The sequence below is a fragment of the Rhincodon typus genome, chromosome 37, assembly GCF_021869965.1.
Source record: "Rhincodon typus isolate 14 chromosome 37, sRhiTyp1.1, whole genome shotgun sequence".
NCBI classification, from domain to species: Eukaryota; Metazoa; Chordata; class Chondrichthyes; order Orectolobiformes; family Rhincodontidae; genus Rhincodon; species Rhincodon typus.
In genome coordinates this window covers 4,727,231-4,747,455 of record NC_063368.1, presented here as the reverse complement: position 1 = coordinate 4,747,455, position 20,225 = coordinate 4,727,231, and the positions used below count along the sequence as shown (strand labels likewise).

The 20,225-nt window shown below is 42.0% G+C and overlaps 1 protein-coding gene across 1 annotated transcript in view; it reads left to right on the top strand.

The window, feature by feature from the left end:
• st13 (ST13 Hsp70 interacting protein) overlaps positions 1–19,887 on the top strand; it is a 39,648-nt gene extending 19,761 nt beyond the window's left edge. The window contains exons 8-12 of the mRNA XM_048617716.1: positions 6,556–6,658; positions 11,744–11,860; positions 15,322–15,370; positions 17,415–17,512; positions 18,585–19,887. Of these exons, the coding sequence (XP_048473673.1) occupies positions 6,556–6,658; positions 11,744–11,860; positions 15,322–15,370; positions 17,415–17,512; positions 18,585–18,713 (496 nt within the window). The 3' untranslated portion in view covers positions 18,714–19,887. The remainder of the gene's footprint in view (positions 1–6,555; positions 6,659–11,743; positions 11,861–15,321; positions 15,371–17,414; positions 17,513–18,584) is intronic.
• Positions 19,888–20,225: the final 338 nt, after the last annotated feature.

Here is a 20,225-nt window from a genome sequence, read left to right as displayed (position 1 = left end):
CGGGGGAGGGGAGATTTTGAAGCTTGTGAAGTCCACATTGATACCATTGGGCTGCAGGGTTCCCAAGCGGAATATGAGGTGCTGTTCCTGCAGCCTTCGGGTGACGACGTTGTGGCACTAGAGGAGACCCAGGATGGACATGTCATCCAAGGAGTGGGAGGGGGAGTTGAAATGGTTTGCGACTGGGAGGTGCAGTCGTTTGTCACGAACCGAGCGTAGGTGTTCCACAAAGCGGTCTCCAAGCCTCCGCTTGGTTTCCCCGATGTAGAGGAGGCACCAACGGGAACAGCGGATACAGTATACCACATTAGCAGATGTGCAGGTGAACATCTGTTTGATGTGGAAGGTCTTCTTAGGGCCTGAGATGGGGGTGAGGGGGGAGGTGTAGGGGCAGGTGCAGCACTTCCTGTGGTTGCAGGGAAAAATGCCGGGGGTGATGGGGCTGGTGGGGAGTGTGGAGCGGACAGGGGAGTCACGGAGAGAGTGGTCCTTCCAGAAGGCAGATGGGGTGGGGAGGGAAAAATGTCTTTGGTAGTGGGGTTAGATTGCTGATGGCGGAAGTGCCGGAGGATGATGCGTTGGATCCGGAGGTTGGTGGGGTGGTACGTGAGGATGAGGGGGATTATGTTTTGGTTGTTGTTGCGGGGAGGGAGTGTGAGGGATGAGTTGCGGGAAATTCGAGAGACACGGTCGAGGGTGTTTTCGACCACTGTGGAGGGGAAGTTGCGGTCCTTGAAAAATGAGGACATCTGGGATGTCCGGGAGTGGAATGCCTCATCTCGGGAGCAGATGCGGCGGAGGCGAAGGAATTAGGAATAAGGGATGGCATTTTTGCAGGAAGGTGGGTGAGAGGAGGTATATTCTAGGTAGCTGTGGGAGTTGGTAGGCTTGAAATGGATATCGGTTTCTAGGTGGTTGCCAGAGATGGAAACAGAGGCCCAGGAAGGAGAGAGAGGCATCGGAGCTGGTCCAGGTGAACTTAAGGTTGGGGTGGAAGGTGTTAGTGAAGCGGATGAACTGTTCGAGCTCCTCGTGGGAGCACGAGGCGGCGCGGATACAGCCATCAATGTAACGGAGGAAGAGGTGGGGGATAGGTTCAGTGTAGCTTCGGAAGAGGGATTGTTCCATGTATCCTACAAAGAGGCAGGCATAGCTTGGGCCCATGTAGGTACCCGTGGCCACCCCCTTTGTCTGTAGGAAGTGGGAGGAATTGAAGGAGAAGTTGTTAAGGGTGAGGACGAGTTCAGCTAAGCGGATAAGGGTGTCAGTGGAGGGGGACTGGTCGGGCCTGCGGGACAGGAAGAAGCGGAGGACCTTTAGGCCATCTGCATGGGGAATGCAAGTGTATAGGGACCGGACGTCCATGGTAAAGATGAGGTGTTGGGGACTAGGGATTCGGAAGTTTTGGAGGAGGTGGAGGGCATGGGTGGTGCCACGGACATATGTAGGGAGTTCCTGGACCAAGGGGGAGAAGATGGAGATAAGTTCGGTGGGGCAGGAGCAGGCGGAGACAATGGGTCGACCAGGGCAGTTGGGTTTGTGAATTTTGGGAAGGAGATAGAAACGGGCGGTGCGGGGTTGGGGAACGATGAGGTTGGAGGCTGTGGGTGGGAGGTCACCTGAAGTGATGAGGTTGTCGATGGTTTTGGAGATGATGGTTTGGTGGTCGGGGGTGGGGTCATGATCGAGGGCACGATAGGAGGAGGTGTCAGAGAGCTGGTGTCTGGCCTCGGCGATGTAGAGGTCAGTGCGCCATACTACAACGGCGCCTCCCTTGTCCCCGGGTTTTATGGTGAGGTTGGGATTGGAGCGGAGGGAGCAGAGGGCTGTACGTTCTGCGGGGGAGAGGTTGGAGTGGGTAAGAGGGTGGAGAGGTTGAGGCGATCAATGTCTCGACGGCAGTTAGAGATGAAGAGGTTGAGGGAGGGTAGGAGACCTTGGGATGGTGTCCAGGAGGAGGGTGTGTGTTGGAGGCGAGAGAAAGGGTCAGTAGGGGGAGGGTTAGGCTCACAATTAAAGAAGGAAGCGCAGGCAGAGGTGGCGGAAAAACTGTTCAACGTCCAACCTGACCGGTATTCGTTGATGTTAGGGTGGAGGCCGCCCACCGCTGGCACCGATGTCGCTCCGCCCACAGCCAGCAGCTCTAGAGGAGACAGCAGCACCCAGCCCTGCCGGGTCTTCACCATACCCCCCCAGACTTCCCCCTTAGGATGAACGGTCAGTCCTCAGTAAAGGACTCACCTTTGTCCCCCTCCACCCAAACCTCAATGAATACCAGTTACGCTTGAACGTTGAACAGTTTTTCCGCTGCCTCCTTGCTTACTTTAATCGTGAACCTATCCTCCACCTCTTCCTCTGTTACATCGATGACTGTATTGGCGCCGCCTCGTGCTCCCACGAGGAGCTCGAACAGTTCATCCACTTCACCAACACCTTCCACCCCAACCTTAAGTTCACCTGGACCATCTCTGAAACCTCTCTCTCCTTCCTGGATCTCTGTTTCCATCTCTGGCAACCACCTAGAAACCGATATCCATTTCAAGCCTACCGACTCCCACAGCTACCTAGAATATACCTCCTCTCACCCACCTTCCTGCAAAAATGCCATCCCCTATTCCCAATTCCTTCGCCTCCACCGCATCTGCTCCTGAGGTGAGGGATTCCGCTCCTGAGATGAGGCATTCCACTCCCGGACGTCCTCGTTTTTCAAGGACTGCAACTTCCCCTCCACAGTGGTCGAAAACGCCTTTGACCGTGTCTCTTGCATTTCCCACAACTCATCCCTCTCAACCCCTCCCCACAACAACAACCAAAACAGAATCCCCCTCATCCTCACGTACCACCCCACCAACCTCCGGATCCAACGCATCATCCTCCGACACTTCCGCCATCAGCAATCTGACCCCACTACCAAAGACATTTTCCCTCTGCCTTCCAGAGGGACCACTCTCTCCGTGACTCCCCTGTCCGGTCCACACTCCCCACCAGCCCCACCGCCCCCGGCACTTTTCCCTGCACCCACAGGAAGTGCTACACCAGGCCCCAAGAAGACCTTCCACATTAAGCAGATGTTCACCTGCACATCTGCTAATGTGGTATACTGTATCTGCTGTTCCCGATGTGGCCTCCTGTACATCGGGGAAACCAAGCGGAGGCTTGGAGACCGCTTTGTGGAACACCTACGCTCGGTTCGTGACAAACAACTACACCTCCCAGTTGCGAACCATTTCAACTCCCCCTCCCACTCCTTGGATGACATGTCCATCCTGGGCCTCCTCTAGTGCCACAACGACGTCACCCGAAGGTTGCAGGAACAGCACCTCATATTTCGCTTGGGAACCCTGGAACCCAATGGTATCAATGTGGACTTCATAAGCTTCAAAAACTCCCCTCCCCCGAGCACATCCCAACACCAGCCCAGCTTGTCCCCTCCTCCCTAACCTGTCTGTCCGTCCTTTCTCCCACCTTTCCACTCCTCCCACCTCAAGCCCCACCCCCATCTCCTACCTACCAGTCTCATCCCGCCTCCCTGACCTGTCTGTCCTCCCTACCTCCCCACCTACGCTCACCTTTCCTGGCTCCACCCCTGCCTCTTTGACCTGTCTGTCTCCTCTCCACCTATCTGCTCCTTTATCCATTTTCCATCCGCCTCCCCCTCTCTCTCTCTTTATTTCAGAATCCGCTTCCCCTCCCCCATTTCTGAAGAAGGGTCCAGATCCGAAACGTCAGCTTTCCTGCTCCTCTGATGCTGCTTGGCCTGCTGTGTTCATCCAGCTCTACACCTTGTTATATAAGACAAAATCCCATCTATTTCCCAACTCCATCACTTCACAGTTAATCAAAATCCAGAGAAATTTTCTTTCTTGATCAAATCTGCATTTGATCTAACTGCTTGTCATTCTGGTCCTGTGAGCTGAGAGGCCTTTTCCCTTGACCACTCACCCAATTGATAGCTCAAACTTGTCAGTCTTTTGGTAATTAGCAGAGTTCTGATAAGCCTGTCCTGAACTGGAAGTTTCATAGAATATATCCTTTCACTAAGTTAACTTATTTCTTTTACTGGTCTGAATAAATTCTCTCCGCCTAGAAGAGCCAAATTTGCATCTAATTTGTCAGGTTTCTTTCAAATGACCTGAAAGCTTTCTAAAAGCTAAAATCAATCCTTGATTATTCTAAATCCCAAAACAAGCTAATGTCTTTCAGTATTTTGTCTCTTGCTGTTGCTCTTGCTCTCACTCAGCACCCCCACAATGGAAACAAATTTCCATGAACAATTCAGGAGACATTAGTTATCTGCTCTCTGACATGTACTGATTTATAATCATGATTCAGGGAAGACTGATTTAGTTAAGTTTTAAACCCCTTCACAAAAATAGATCAACGTTGACTAGTTTAAAATCCAAATTCTCTGATGACACAAAGTTCGACTGCATTGTAGACATGTAGATAGCACAAAATTACCAAGAGATATTGGTAGACTAAATCTATGGACAAAACTGACAGGTGGATTTCAATGGAAGCAAGTGTGATTATACGTTTTGGACTGTAAAAAGGATAGATCAGAGTACTTTCTAGATGGAATGTCCAAACAGACTTGGGAGTTCAGGTGTACAATCTTTAAACTGGTATGAACAGGTAAAGAAAATAATTAAGGCTAATGGAATGCAGGCTTTCATATCGAGAAGACTGGAATATAAGGACGCAGAAGTTGTGCTGCAACTATACAAAACCCTGGTTAGATTCCAACTGGAATACTGAGAGCGAATTTGGGTTCCACACCTTCAGAAGGATGTTTTGGCGTTGGAAGAGAATACAGCATAGGTTTACAAAAATGATTCCTGGATTTCAGGGGTTAACTTGAGGAGTCATTATACAGATTAAGCCTGTTTTCTCTAGTTTATAGAAAGTTAAGGGGTGATCTGATCGAAGTCTTCAAGATATTAATAGGAAAAGAAATGGTAGATAAAGACAGATCATTTCCACTGATTGGGGATTCTAGAACTAGGGGATATAGTCTGAGAATTAGGGAAGACTATTCTGGATTGATGTTAGGAAACATTTCTACACACACAGTAGTGAAGGTTTGGAATGCTGTTCCACAAACGGCAGTTGATGCTAGATCAGTTAATCTTAAGGCTGAGATAGACATGTTTTTGTTAAGCAATGAAATGAAGAGATATGAGCCAAATACCAAGTATATGGAATTAGGCCACAGATCAGCCATGATCTCACTGATTGACAGTGCAGGCTCCAGGAGCTACTGCCTACTCTTGTTCATATGTTACTAATATGAATAAATTAGACATCTTTTGTCTCAGTCCTTTTTAAATGTTTTGATAATGATTGTGCTTGGATAGTGATGGTTTGCCATCGAGGTAAACCCTGCAGAGATGATGTTTCTTCTTCAGTCGTTTCTTAGTGGCTTTAGTGTTTTTGTTGAACCAATTATTGTGCTTAGGAGAGACTAAGAGCCAAGATCTCCAGAACTGTGGAGAACGTTATATTCCTGAAGGTCACCCAGTCATGTTGAATGCAGCTGGTGTCTGTATCATTCAACTCTGTATCATGACTTTCTATTTGAACCTTGAGTGGGGTTGGTGAGGGGGGTGTTAACTCCACTTAACCAAGGTAGTCAGTCAAATCCCAGACAACAGGCTGATCATCTGTCTGAGAGAACTGACTTTTTACTGATGCTGAAGTGATTATTGATTTTCCTGGTATGACCAAATTGATCTTTGATTTTTTTTAATGGCAGCTTTTCCTGTCAGGTTTCAATTGTTGAGTTGCTTTTATTCTGAGAATGAAGTATATAACTGTAGCTGCATTTATTTCCCTAGCTCTACTTTGCATTCTTTTTGGCAAACTCTTTACTAGGATGCAGCCACATGGGCATCACGTGCATAAGTCTTGGTTGAATGTCAGTGGGCTATTATATTTGAACATGCTCAATCCTGTCCTTACTCTGCATTTGCAGGTGGTCACATCAACTAAGAATCATTGGCTAGTTCTTAGGAGCTGGTTGTTTCTCCCCCTTTTAACCGAGGGAGGCTGAAGTCACTTAACCCTGGCTGAGATCAGCTAAGCTTATCGTGCACTAGGACTCTGATCTGGAACCCTCTTGGCTTGTATAGTTCAGTCATTGGTTGGTTAAACTCTCTTTGGACTTAGCAGAACCAGAGTGGCAGCTAGTCTTTCTTGATCATGAGGGACTGCTGAGGATGAGAAACATTCAAAGTCATGGAATTTGTTTGTTAGTTATGAGTTATTTCACCTGTCCCTATATGCATTTAACAAAGGAAGCTGAGAACTTGTTCACTTGTTTTTTCATTCTGTGACACTAGCAGATTTTAAGTAATAATGTAAGGTTTCATGATGAAATGAGGGTATGAATGCGCAGGTACACTTTGCTTCTCATTAATAATGTTTGTCCTGTTGGCAGCCTGTGACCATGTCCATTCTAGTAACTATTGATAGTTGTTGAAAAACTGACTCAGGCTGTGGATTTGAAGCTTCCAGTTGTAAACCTTGCTGTTTTATAATTACTCCATCAAATAGATTGCTTGGACACTGGGAGGAGGCAGCACGGGATCTGGCCACAGCCTGTAAATTGGATTACGATGATGATACCAGCTCCACGCTTAAGGAGGTGCAACCTCGGGTAAGTGACCACATTCTGGTCACATTTTTGCTTAAAATTTTGTGGGTTGGAGAATAAATGGCAAAGTAAACTTATAATTAATGGTCAAGAAGACTTGTATTTCTAAAGCACCTTTAAGTTCTTTAGAACTCCAAAAGTGTTTTGTATCTGAGTTACTTTGTAATGCATTCAGTTTTGTGAGCATATTGTATTTATGTTGGGCATGTGGCCAAGCAAGGATTTGCTGGTGGAAGTGGTTTCTCTGGCCCAACTTAGGTAGGAGAAAAGTTGAGAATTTGTGCAGTCTTCACATTAGCTTTTGTGTAAAAAAAATCATTGTATGGAAGTGCTTTCAAAAATCTTATTCCAGTTTCAAATCCCTCCTTGGCTACTTCATTCCCTACCAATATAAATATCTCCAGTTCTATAACTTAGTGATCTTTGCCCTCTTTCACATCTGGCTCCTTGAATATCTCTATTATTAATCAACATCATTGGTAACAATGCTATCAGCTGCTGAGGCCACAACCTCTGAATTCCCTCCCTAAACTCCTCCACCAACTTCTCTCCTTCCTGTTCAGACAATCCTTAAAGCCTGCCCAATTGACCAAAGTTTTCCTTACCGAGTTCCGTAATTCCTCTTTAGTGGCTCAGTATCAAACTTTTCTAGTGCTCCTGTGAAGCACCATAGAATACTTGGTGTAAGTGAAAGTTGTTATTTTGCATATTATTGTAATATGAAATAAAAGCAATTCATGCTGAAAATGTGCAGTGGGGGATTTTTAGTGGCCAAAATTATATTTTGTTCTTTTCATGAGAAGTGGGTATTGATGGCTAGGCCAGCATTTATTGCCAATCCCTAACTGCCTAGAGGGCAGTTAAGAGTAAACCACATTGCTGTAGGTCTGAGGTAACATGTAGGCCAGACTGGTTACAGATGGTCACTTTCCTTCCCTAAAGTTCATTAGTAAGTCAGATGAGTTTATGTGACAACCAGCAGTAGTTACCATGGGAGCCATGAGGCTAAATTATTATTTCAGATTTTTTTTGTTGAATTCAGACTTCATCTGATGAGATTCAAACCTATATCCCCAGAACATTAGCCTGGGACTCTGTGTTACTAGTCCAGTAACATTAGCACTTAGTCCCCACCTCCCATTATGTTCTGAACCATTCTGGCCCTTAGAGTTTGCTCCTGCGTCAAAATGGTTGACACTTAACTGGAATATCAAATCGAGACATTTACGTAAGGCTAATAAATATTGGGTTTATTGCATTCCAAGATTGGGTTTACAAAGAAATAATTGGAGCTGTTTAAGTTTAGAATCTGACTGTACCCAAAGTAGTCTATCAGCTAGTTACTTTAAACATGCACAGACAGCTGGGAAAAGATGGAATACTTCAAATGTGCCCTGCTTAAAAACAAACCTATTCAACAATAATCTGCAGTTATATAGGGCCTTTAATGTAGCAATAATATCCTAAGGCATTAAACAAAATTTGATATGGAATCTCTCAGATGTTGGGGATAGTTTTTATAGTCATTGAAGTACTGTCACTGACTTTTTCAAAAGCTCCAGCTACTTTTAGTCTGTACTGTTGAAATGTAACAAGACCAAGATATAATGGCCATTCCTAGACATCTTGATAATGTTACATTTGCTTCAGGGGCTCAATTAAAAGTAAACTACTTTTGGTATGGGACTGGAGTTGTATAAGGGCCAGAATGGGTAAGGTCAAGTTGTTTTCTGCCTAAATGGCATCTATGAATCACTTGGACTTTTATGGTAATCCGCTCTAACCAATGTAAAATATACAGCAGGCAATTTGCACTTGGCAAACTCCCACAAACAGCAATTTACTTATGATAATCTCTTTTTGATGTTTGTTGAGGGATCAATTGGGAACTGATATATATTTGTTAGAACACCAGGGAATACTCCCATGTTGTTCTTTAAAATAATTTGCGCATCAGAGAGGGAAGATGGGCAAGGGTGCTATGCAGAGACACAGCTAAGTTTCTGGATTATAATTAGGAGTGGAAGCCATAGCTGTGTTCTGACTTGTGGAAGTACAGCTTTAAAGACTTAATCTTGCAAGAAGTAAGAATGTAAAACTGTTACTTTGAGCTTATGTGAACTCTTTCTGGCACTGTATGCTGCAGTTACTTGTAAAAGAAGTTGGGAGAAAGAAATGTTCGGTGCAGTATCTGAAACTAGCAGGTGGAGAATGAAATTTGTAATTACAAATGCTGATGGACCAAGAGTACAGCTGCTATCGGAGAGCGAGTTGAATGGTTACAGCATGGTGCAATTTTAAAAATGTAGTTTGAATCATGAGCAAAGTGGCCTAACTCTCTCTCTTCCTGTTTCTTCTAGCCCAACAACATTAGCTAAAAGAAAAAGTGGTCATTCTACAAACATCTCATTCTGCTTGCCTTTGTTGGGAAGAATAAAGGGATGGGAGTTTGCCATTTAGTTGTTAAACCTTTTCTGCCATTGAGAGTTCATGGCTGATGTATGACGTAACTCCAAATCAAACTTGCCCCAAGACTTATTTCTTCTGGATAACAAAAAAAAGTAGCATCAGTTGACATATGCCAAACAGTTACATACTTTGATCACCTTTGCTTATTTATATCTCCCTTCCTGCTGTTCTCTGCCTTTATGGTGTATAAATTATATATAATTACTTAAACTTTTATTGATAGTTTGGATGCAGGGCTGGAAGGTATGATAGTGAGATTTGCAGAGGACATGAAAATTGGTGGGGAAGTAAGTTGCAATCAAGAAATAAGAAATTTACTAATGAATAAGTAAATAAATTTAAGTGAATTGGATAAAATTTTGCTGATGGAGTTTAACATGGATAAGTGGAGGCTAACAAAAACAAAGTTGCTGGAAAAGCTCAGCAGGTCTGGCAACATCTGTGGAGGAGAAAACAGTTAACGTTTCGGGTCCAGTGTACCTTCCTCAGAATGATCTTTTGGTTTTTATTAAGTGTGAGGCTATCCGTTTTGGCTGAAAATATAAAGGCAACTAATTATTTAAATGGTGAGAAACCTCAAATTGCTTTGGTCCAGAGGGATCTGGGTATACTCATTGTGAGATCGCGTTCAAAGATCCAGACGACCAGGTGTAAGGCGAAATAGAATCCCCAAAATCATTGCTCAAAAGCAGCCATTTTATACAGAATTCAAGCATACATTAACAGTCTAACACTTGAGTGTTAAGCAGTAGACATTGTACAAAAACTGTTTTGCAGGAAATTGGAGATGTTACCAGTTATTGTTGAGTGTTAATGGTTATTTTAATGAGATTAGAGTGCCCTTGCGTAGTTCAAAAGGTGTTAGTCTTGTTATTTTCAAGGTTAGAATTTTAAAGTTAGAAAAAGGCATCTTGTGTTTTATAAATAAAAGTCTGCGTTGATTATCTGTGGTTTTTATTTACTATCGCTTGTTTAGTTAGTTTTATGGTTGTGTCCATCTGTGGGTTCTATTTACTAACATTCATTCATTCGGGGTCGCATGGGTCTGGATATAGTGCCGTTAGTTTTATTAGTAAGTTAAAGGTTGCTTACATACACTGCATAGCGTTTTTTAGTTTTATTAGTGGGGTAAAGTTTTATATACATGTTGAATAAAAACTTGGGACAAATACCTGGCTACATAATATACAAGAAAAGTCTGCAGGGCAATCCAGTTATCACCTTTGATTGATACTTGGAGTTACTCTAGCTGGAGGGAGAAGGTAAATGATTTGGTAATAGCAGCTACTCAGTTGGATTTAAATATCAAATAACAGTTTTTGGTGTTGGGGTGCAAAAAGGTTCCATCCTGTGCAGTTTTGTTAGCCGTCACACCTGACTGCACCTTTGAATGGAATGTCGGTCTTGTTTAAATGGGGTTGTTTACATAGTGCGTTATGCATGAGTGCACTTTCAAGTGGGGTGTAACCGCAAATTGAAGAGGTTGTAACCTGATACTGTAGCAAACCTCTGAATTAGTTTGAATGGGGGCTGGAAAAGCTCAGCAGGTCTGGCAGCCTCTGTGGAGAGAAATCAGAGTTAACATTTCGGGAAGTTTGGAGGAAGGATCACTGGACCTGTTTCTGTCTCCACAGAGGCTGCCAGACCTGCTGAGCTTTTCCAGCATCCACAGTTCTTTTGGTTTTTATTTAGGGATAATTTAATGTTTGCACTTATTGTCAAATGACCTGGAGTATGAAAGTAGGGAAGTGTTGTGGCAGTTGCACAAGGCATTGGTGAAACCACATCAGGAATACTGTGTACAGTTTTGGTCCCCTTCCTTGAGCAATGTAATTGCATTAGAAGCAGATTAGAGAAGGTTCACTAGATTAATTTGAGATGAAAGGCTTGTTTTAGGAGGAGCGGTTGAGCAGTTTAGACCTGTACATGCTAGATTTTAGAAGGATGAGAAGCAACGTAATTGAGGTATACAAGATGCTAAAAGAGATTGACAAAGTAAATGTACAGTGGTTGTTTCCCCTTGTGGGGTAATCTAGAATGAGAGGTCATAGTTTTGGGCTGACAGGTGGCAGAATGTAAACACATGAGAAATGACTTCTCTCAGAGGATTCATCCCAGTGTGCTGTGGGTGCCAAGAGACTGAATAAATTCAAGGAGGAGTTTGGCAAAATTTTAATCAGTAATGGGTTACACGGTTATGGGGAGCGGGTAGGAAAGTGAGTTTGAGACTGAGATGAGATCAGCCAGTATTGTATTAAATGGCAGAGCATGTTCGAGGGGCTGAAATGCCTACTCCTGTTCCTAGCTCTTAGAAAGTTCATCAGGGGAAGTGTCTTCTTTAATATTTGTGTGAACATAGATTTAATTAAGGATTTCTAATTAACTCTTGCGTACTGCTTCGTAATGCATAGCTATTAACCATTAAATGTAGTTAATTTTCATTCATGACAGGATCATGGTGGGCATGGACATAAGTTTCCAAAAAAGCCATAGCTTGTAATAGATATGCAGAGGATCTGACTGCCCTAGTGGAGTTTAGCTTGGAGTGGGTTGTAGGGTGATGAACAGGTCTATTTATTAAAGAATCTATTATATTATATTTTGACTAAATCTCCATAGGCTCAAAAGATTATAGAACACAGAAGAAAATACGAAAGGAAGCGTGAAGAGAAGGCTATGCGAGAGCGAATAGAGCGTGCAAAAAAAGCAAAGGAGGAACATGAAAAAGCACGTAAGGTAAGTGGTATGATGCTGAAAATCACATTCACATTTTCTTTACTCCAAATTCTCCCTTTTTTTTTCTCCTGATGGTACATATTTCTGCTTAAGAGTACATGGATCCTCTGGCTGCTTTCAACTCCACAGGCAAATATTAATTTCAGAGAGATTCTGGTCAGAGAACGTTAATAGTCTTTTAACTTGTGAGGGTCTGTACAACTGACTTCAATGCCTGTGCATGCACTTCTTGACAAGAATCAATGAATAAAACCTGTGCATAGTATCTCTAACTTTTATATAGAGTCAAGTGCAGAAATAGTTCCCTTGGCCCAACTGGTCCATAGCATCCTCTTCCTACATACTTTCATCTTACCTGTTAAGGCAAAACCTGAAACACTATAACTATCTTCTTCTTTATGTTTTTCTTATTTTACTTGAGAGTTGCAACAATCATGGTTAATCTTTTTTTTTGTTCAGTCATGGGATGTAAGCATTACTGGCTGAGCTAGCATTTATTACCTCATTCGTAGGTACCCTTGAGAAGGTAATGGTAAGCTGCTTCTTGAACTGCTGAAGTCCCTTTGTGGACTGACCTGCAAAATATTTCGGGAGAGAGCTCCAAGATTTTGACCCAGGAAGGAATGTTTCCAAGTCAGGATGGTATACGTCCTTGGACAATTTGCAGATGGTGGTGTTCCCATGTATCTGCTGTCCTGATTCTCCTATCCTGGCTTACAACTATACAAGTCCCAAAAAACCCAGTTAAGTTTGCAAAGCCATCTGAATCTCAGTACATGTACAATCAGGATTGTCAATAATTTTAGTGTGATGGTACCAGTATGCTGCTTCTGACTTACACCTGAGCTTCTTGTTTTGTAATTGAAACTGCTGTCTGGTTGCTACAGATTTGAAAGATCAATCTATATTTACTGTTAGATCATTTTCATAGTTTAAATGGAGAATGTGTGAATTGCATTACACTTGAGTAGAACCTTTGACTATGTTGGTGCATCCTTACAAGCTAGATCTAACTGTAGAAAATTTCCTTGACACTCCGATTTAAATAAAGCACTACGTGAGAAAAGAAGATTTACAACAGTTATTTTTGTTGTTTCACAATTCCAAACTTTAAAAAATCAATTTGTAACTCAAAAGAAAGAGCTACTTTGAAACTTCAGATTGCACCACCATAAACACTCTTATTACCAAGCATTTGCAATTACAGAAAATTATTCAACCAGAAAGAGCAAAACCCAACTTACCCAGGATTTTTAATAATGCTAAAAGTCCCAAATTCGAAGACGGAATAGTGGACATATAGCTCTTCACAAAATTATCAGCAGAGGTAACTAAATTGTTTACCAAAGTAAGCAATTTTTTGAGAAGGGTTTGAAATGAAGACTGCCAAAAAAGAGTTGAGGCATTTCAAACTCAACCCCAGAGTTCAGAAATCAACATCTGTCTGAACTCACTGACTTGTCATTAGTCACAAGTGAAACCTGGAAATTTCTTGTTGCTTTATAGCACAGTGATATTCTTTTCAGACAAGTCTTCACCAAAGAGGTCAAGATTGTGTAAAGCTTCTCATTGTGTAAAGTATATCCCAAAGAACTTAACAGTGAATAAATTTTTCTTTTCAAGTGTAGCCAATTTATACACAATAGGATCCATGGCACATGACACAATTGACTTGTTTATTTGTTGTGGATGAGAATTGAATACTGGCTATGGCACTAAAATAAAATCCTGGCTCTTCAAATGTAGCAATGGAATCTTTTATGTATATATTAGCAAGCAATACGGTGTCTTCTTCTCAAAGTACTACAATGAATTGTCAGCCTAGATTTCGTGCTCGCATCCTGAGTGGGATTGTACGTGTGGCTTGAAGCCAAATACTAACACAACTCGAGAGACACCTGATCAGTAAAATTCTGCCACACTTGTGCCTGTCTGGAAGACCTGTTTATAGTGACTCATTTGCCACTGTATTACTTGCTGGGCAGGCTCAATTATTCCAGTCTTCAATTTTATTGTTGCTTTGATGCTAAAGTCCTAATTGGTCGCTAAATTCAATTACAGTCTGGTTAGTAAATTTGTATTTGATAGTATCTCAAGAGGATTGGCAACAGGGAGCAGATATCAGCATTTAAATTACGGAAACTTCAAAATGGTGTGAAATAAAAAGCCCAAAGCAACGAAGTAGGTCGGTTTAAACACCGAAATGAATCTTCAAAATGAACTGACCCGTTTTGAGCTTTTGGTGATGAGATTGAGCTAGTGGGCTGAAGTTCAAATCAACTGGTGGCTTCTGTTGTCGTGCCTTTGTCTGTTTTTCCTGAATCTTGCTTCTGGGTTTATTTTGATAATCTATTCTTTCCATGCAAAATTAAGATTATAAAATATGCTGTCAATGCTTGTTACAATAGGACATCTGGGCTGGCAGATGTGTTACATTTTGGACAGTCAGTTTGACCCAGCATGCTATTGACAATGAACCATCATTTAGACATTCTACTGACTTCACCCTTTTGCTGCAGAGGCAATCTTAATCGTGAGCAGAGCAGGAGTCATTACTGAGTTAGGATGTTGGATTCTCTTGTAGGAAGTGATGTAGCCCCAATTTTTGACTAAAAAGAAATGGCGGTGTAATTTCAAAACTGCAAGATGAGCAAGCAGTGCAGCAAAAGTTAGAGGTTTTGCCCAGGAATGTAGGATAGAAGGTGGGTGGGTTTTCTTTCTTGAGAAAGGTGACTCTCACCAAGGTGGAATAGTGTATTTTTATATCAATACATGCAACTGGTTGATAACTGTGATCATACCTAATGATCTGTATTCTTCATCTCATGAAGTAAAGCAGTTTATGATTTGAGATAAACTTTGCCACCTCTATTGTTAGTTTGATCTTCCTTTTTTTGAGAAACTGAGGTAAATATGTGAAAGATGCTAAGTATTCGGTTCAGGTTATAAGCAGATGCTGTTATTGATTATGTTACTGCAATATTAGATGTAGATCAGTGAAAATAAAATCAGAGATTCCAGTCTTTAAAGAGTGACTAATATTGGATAACCTGAGGAAGTACCTATGGTAGACTGGAATTTATAAACAAACCTTCAATGATAACTCAGTAATCTGCAGGAACTGAGTGCCTGGCAATTAGGAACTGAAGTTTGTTGTGTTTTGTTCATGGGATGTGCTGTACTGGTAATGTTGATCAGACCCTGGAGATTCTCTTTGTGATTTTAAGGAGACTCTGATTTGTGGCTGACATTTTACAGTCTGAAAACTGGCTGCAAACACTTGTACCCAATAAAATAATTGAGACCAGAGGTTCTACATAGAGACTGGACTCCAAAGGGGATATCAATGATCAGGTATATCCATGTTTAGCAGTCGCAACAGCCTCTGTATTCAAATAAATGTTTAATTTCTTGATTTGTAGCCTATTTGTGGTCCAGAAACATCTCTTCTCTTATTTCAGGAGGAAGAGGCTCGCCGTCCAGGGGCAGCTGGATTCAGTGGTTTCCCAGGTTTGTTTTTCTGTATTCCTTTGTACTCCCCAGTTGGCCAACAAAGGATGAACATCTCAACTTAGTGGTGACTGCTGTTTTAAGGCAGCTGCGAGGAATGCAACACCTGACCAGGGACACTGTGCTACACAGGGCAAATCCTTCCAACAGCTTTACTAAATTAGATCTGACCTGAACGGTTTTGAGTAAAACAAAATCATTCATCGAAATGGAGGTGCCAAGATTTGCAATGAAATATTTTGCATTTCTGATATGTTTCTCAATGTTTCTTAGGTGATGAGATGCTCCCTATAGCCAGTGGTTGCTGCATGGTAATTGTTATGCTTTCTTCCCATTTAGCCTCCTTTCTAGTTTAGTTTTTTTTAATGGAGTTAGCACCAGTTTGAGTTCGTGACCCGCCATGAAAGTGTTCATGCTGTTGCCCTTGAAGAAATGCACTAGTACGTGTTCCAAGCGGCCCTTTTATTTGCCTTGCTATTCCCAGTTGATCGCAAACTGGCAGCCTCCTCAAGCCAAGCTCTGGGTTCTTCAATACTGCTAGTAATGTGAACACTTCACTCTTTTTGCATCAAAGTAATCCATTACATCGATTCTTGCTAGGCTATGGTTTCAAGGAGGCAAGCAACATTCCGATTATTCTCCAGAAGTGGCTGTTTTTCATGCTGTCCCAGACAATAAATGTCAGTGTGCTATTCAATAACCGAGGGCGTCACAACCAACTCTGCTCCTATTCTTGCCCAAACGTCGTCACACATGCCCTCTCCAGCAGGAGTCAGTCAGATTCAGTGCCCAACCTTGCTAGACCAAAAGTGAGTGGCCATTGCTATCCCACTGAAGATTGGGAAACTACCATAAACTGGTTATTTCCCACATCTGCACCTTCTGTGGTATGAGTGCATTTCGTAAAATGAACAAGAGCAGGACTTACAGTTAGTGGTGGGGCATTGGGTAGTGTTGTCAAACAGAGACTTAGGGGTTCAGGTAAATAGTTCTTTGAAAGTTGCATCACAGGTAGACCGGTTGGTTAAGGTGTTTAGCACACTTGCCTTCATTGCTCAGACCATTGAGTATGAATTGGGACATCATGTTGAGGTTGTACAGACATAGGTGAGGCCACTTTTGGAGTACTGGAGGGTTTATGTTATAAAGAGAGGCTGGATAGGCTGTGACTTTCACTGGAGCATAGGAAGTTGTGGGGTGACTTTATGGAGGTTTATAAAATCATGAGGGGCATAGATAAAGTGAATAGCAAAGGTCTTTTCCCTAGGATGGGGAATTTCAAAACTAGAGTGTGTATTTTTAAGGTGAAAGGAGAAAGATTTAAAAGGGAACTGAGGGGCAAGTTTTTCACACAGAGGGTGGTTTGTGTGTGGAATGAACTGCCAGAAGAAGTAGTAGATACAAATACAGTTACAACAAAAGACATTTTGATAGGTACATGAATAGGAAAGCTTTAGTGTGATATGGGCCAAACAGAGGCATGTGGGACTATTTTAGTTTGGGAAACTTGGTCAGCAGGATGTATTGGACCAAAGGGTATATTTCCTTGCTCCATGACACTGAGTGTAGAATTTGAGCCCAGGATAATTTAGAAACCCAATACGCTTGTTGTTTAGAGATATTTCTGACATTCTAGATTAAGTTTTTATACAGACAGCAATGCTGTAAATCGCAGCAGGTCAGGCAGCATCTGTGGTGAGACAGCAAGTTATCGTTTTGAGTGTAAGATTGAAGTGCAATAGCCTTTTTATTTTTATAAAACAATTGTTAAAGCCTGAAAGTGTTTCTGGAGACACTCTGTTTCTTCCTGTCTTTGAAGCTGACTGCTGCTTTCTGTCACTTGCCAGTGAGGTCAGCTTTTTCTTGGCACGTATTCACTCTAGCTGGCATTTGTACAAATAACAGCCTTCTATATATAACTGTTCAATTGGAGGTCAGTTCCATCAATCATGGGAAGAGATCATTGTTTCTGTGCTACTTTTTAGTCACCTTGTCCTTGAATTCAGCATCATTGTTAATTATTTTGTAATCTTCTGATCTTCAGGAGGTGCTGGTGGTTTTCCAGGAGGAATGCCTGGGATGGCAGGAATGCCTGGTCTGAATGATCTACTTGGTGACCCAGAGGTGCTTGCAGCTATGCAGGTAACTGAAAATTGAGTTTTCAGTCTCAGCGCACAGTCCTGTGTGGTAGTTTCTCACTGGAAAAACACTTGTAGCCAGAGTCACCACTACTGTGGTGGATAGTAGAGGGATTGGGATTGGAATCCTGACATTTAAGCCCCTGTGCTATCTGATCCAAATGACGCCATGTCACTGTACATATCCGAGAAGGTCAGATTGTTGACTTGTTGAAACACATAAACAGTGAGCTTCTTTGTAAACATAAGATGTGAATGTCCAGCTTGAGAAACTGATGCCTTTGGTTAATATCACAAAGAGAAGTGAGATATGTATTCAGCATCGTGTTTCCTGTAGTGCATTTGTGAAGTACTTGCTTTCTTCCTGCCTTTGTTTCCCTCTCTCCTTCTCCTTCTCTTCATGTTAGACAATAGCAGTTTGTAGTCCTTTCACCTGCTTTGACCAATTCCTGTTGAGTGGTTACAGGCCAAACGCAGCACTTGTTTGGGAAGAGAGATGTTTTCACTTCCCCCTTATCTTTCCTGTTTTGAAGGCAGTGATTCATACTAGAATGCACCTTCACATAAAGCTAAGAAACTATATCACTCCCCAGTTATGTTTAATATGGCTTTGGATAGAATTGTATTGTGAATTGGGAGGGGGTGACAGTAAAGTTGCCAAAGTTCCAGAGGACCATAGGACAGGTCTCATGATAAAGAGATGACTGGTGTTGGTTTAACCAGAGGGTAGGCCTTGGCCAAGATCAACAAGGTAGAACCTTCATGGTGACCTCAGCCATTCCAGAAAGGGTGTATGAATGAGAACTGAACTATTGTCAGAGTTATCGATGGCTGCACTTCTGGTAATCCTATTTTGTGATCTGGAGTTGAAGTTGGCATGATTACTAACCTGGGATTGCTCCATCACTTTTCATGAGATCTGCTAACTGAGTACACAGATGGGGAGCATGCTGTGATCCTCATTTAGCCTCAGAAACTGGCAGTCAAAAGAAAATTAATGAAGCTTGCCTTAAACTTTGTGCATTTTCCTGCATTCCTTGTCTATTAAAGCATTATTTAACTGTTTTTCTCTGCAGGATCCTGAGATAATGGCTGCATTCCAAGATGTGGCCCAGAACCCAGCTAACATCTCAAAATACCAGAATAACCCCAAGGTGATGAACTTTGTGGGAAAACTATCAACTAAATTTGGTGCCAAGCCATAAAGAGGCAGATCACAGAATGTTGGAAATTAAATCTTAATTAGAATTCCCTCCCCACCACCCCATGCACTGCTCTTGTATCTATATACCTCCCAATGTTCAGAGTAGCCTGCTATATTTTTGAGTCTCTTTCTTATAGATTTTGATTTTTTTGGAATTTTTTGAAACGGTAAAAAATTGTTGCTCATGCAAATAAACTCTCATGCTGCTTAATGTCTATGGTGACCTGGGTCTGGAAACAGGTTTGTCACTCACACTGAGACTTGAGAGTATTAAACCTTTCACTAACAAACTTTGAGGATATTTGATGCCTCTTCTATTTTAGCAAATCAGTTAATGCTAAAATAAACTGTTTAAAATTGTAGAGTGGAGAATTTAATGCAAACGTGGACTGGCCTTAGAAAGAAAAACATTGGAACAAATTAACTGTTTGTGGAGTCCAGACATTAATGTGCTTCTAACCTACCTTTGGCATAGTTAAGCACATAGTTTTGTATTGTGGCATGAAACCAAAGGCTTTTACTTGAACTATTTCAGGTTTAAAACTTGATTAATCCTCTGCTACAGTAGATAATATTAAAGAAGCCCTTGTACCGCAATCTGCTGAGTTAGCTAATCTCGAAGGGCATTCGTTTGGATGCTGTCAGTCGCCTTGGATTATACAGATGAGCAATCCCTACTTCCAGTGATTTCACTGCATGTTGTGGTTTTTGAATATGAAGAGAAATTTGATAGACTTGTACTCTGGTCAAACAGAGATGTATCAGTGGGCTGTAAATGCCTTTTGAGCTGCAGCCAAGCATAAATGACTGTCTACTTAAATACTAGTTTCATGGTAAGATTCTAATGGGGAAAGGGGTGAAAGTTGAGCACTTCCTAGCTGAAATGTCTTGAGTATTTGGTCAAAGGGGCATGATAGCTTAGTCTTTATTACCCACCATACAACTTTGAGCACCCAAGTGGACAAATAGCCACTGCCATGAGGTTGCAACTAGGTTAATTGGTTCTCAATTATATTTCTCCCCTGTAACAATCAATATATTTTGAAAAGGAGATTGATGAATATCTAACTAGAGAGAAATATAAATGTAAAAATCAAGTATGAGAGCTCTACTTATTCTGACCCTAAAAATGTCTTTGTTTGCCTCCTTCATAAGATTAAAATCTGGTGAATTCATGATTGTCTTAATTGTCTGTATCAAGCCCACGTTATTTCAACTTTCCTAGACTGATTTTTCATGAACAAGCTCTTTTTTTAATACATATTAAAAACTTGAGATACTATTAACCATACTTGTTCAGTAGTGGAGAAGCAGATGAAAGACCAAGTGGACAATTTCCCACTTGTGGGAGAAATTAAGAACCCAGTGGTATGAATTTATAATTTTTAAATTAAATTAAAGGGGCAGCCTCTGTATGATCTATGTAGATATCCTGCCCTTTCCTCCCCTCTTTGGCTCTGATGAACTGTAGATACCCCTTCAGCCATCTGAACTAGCACTTTCTGGAGTCTGA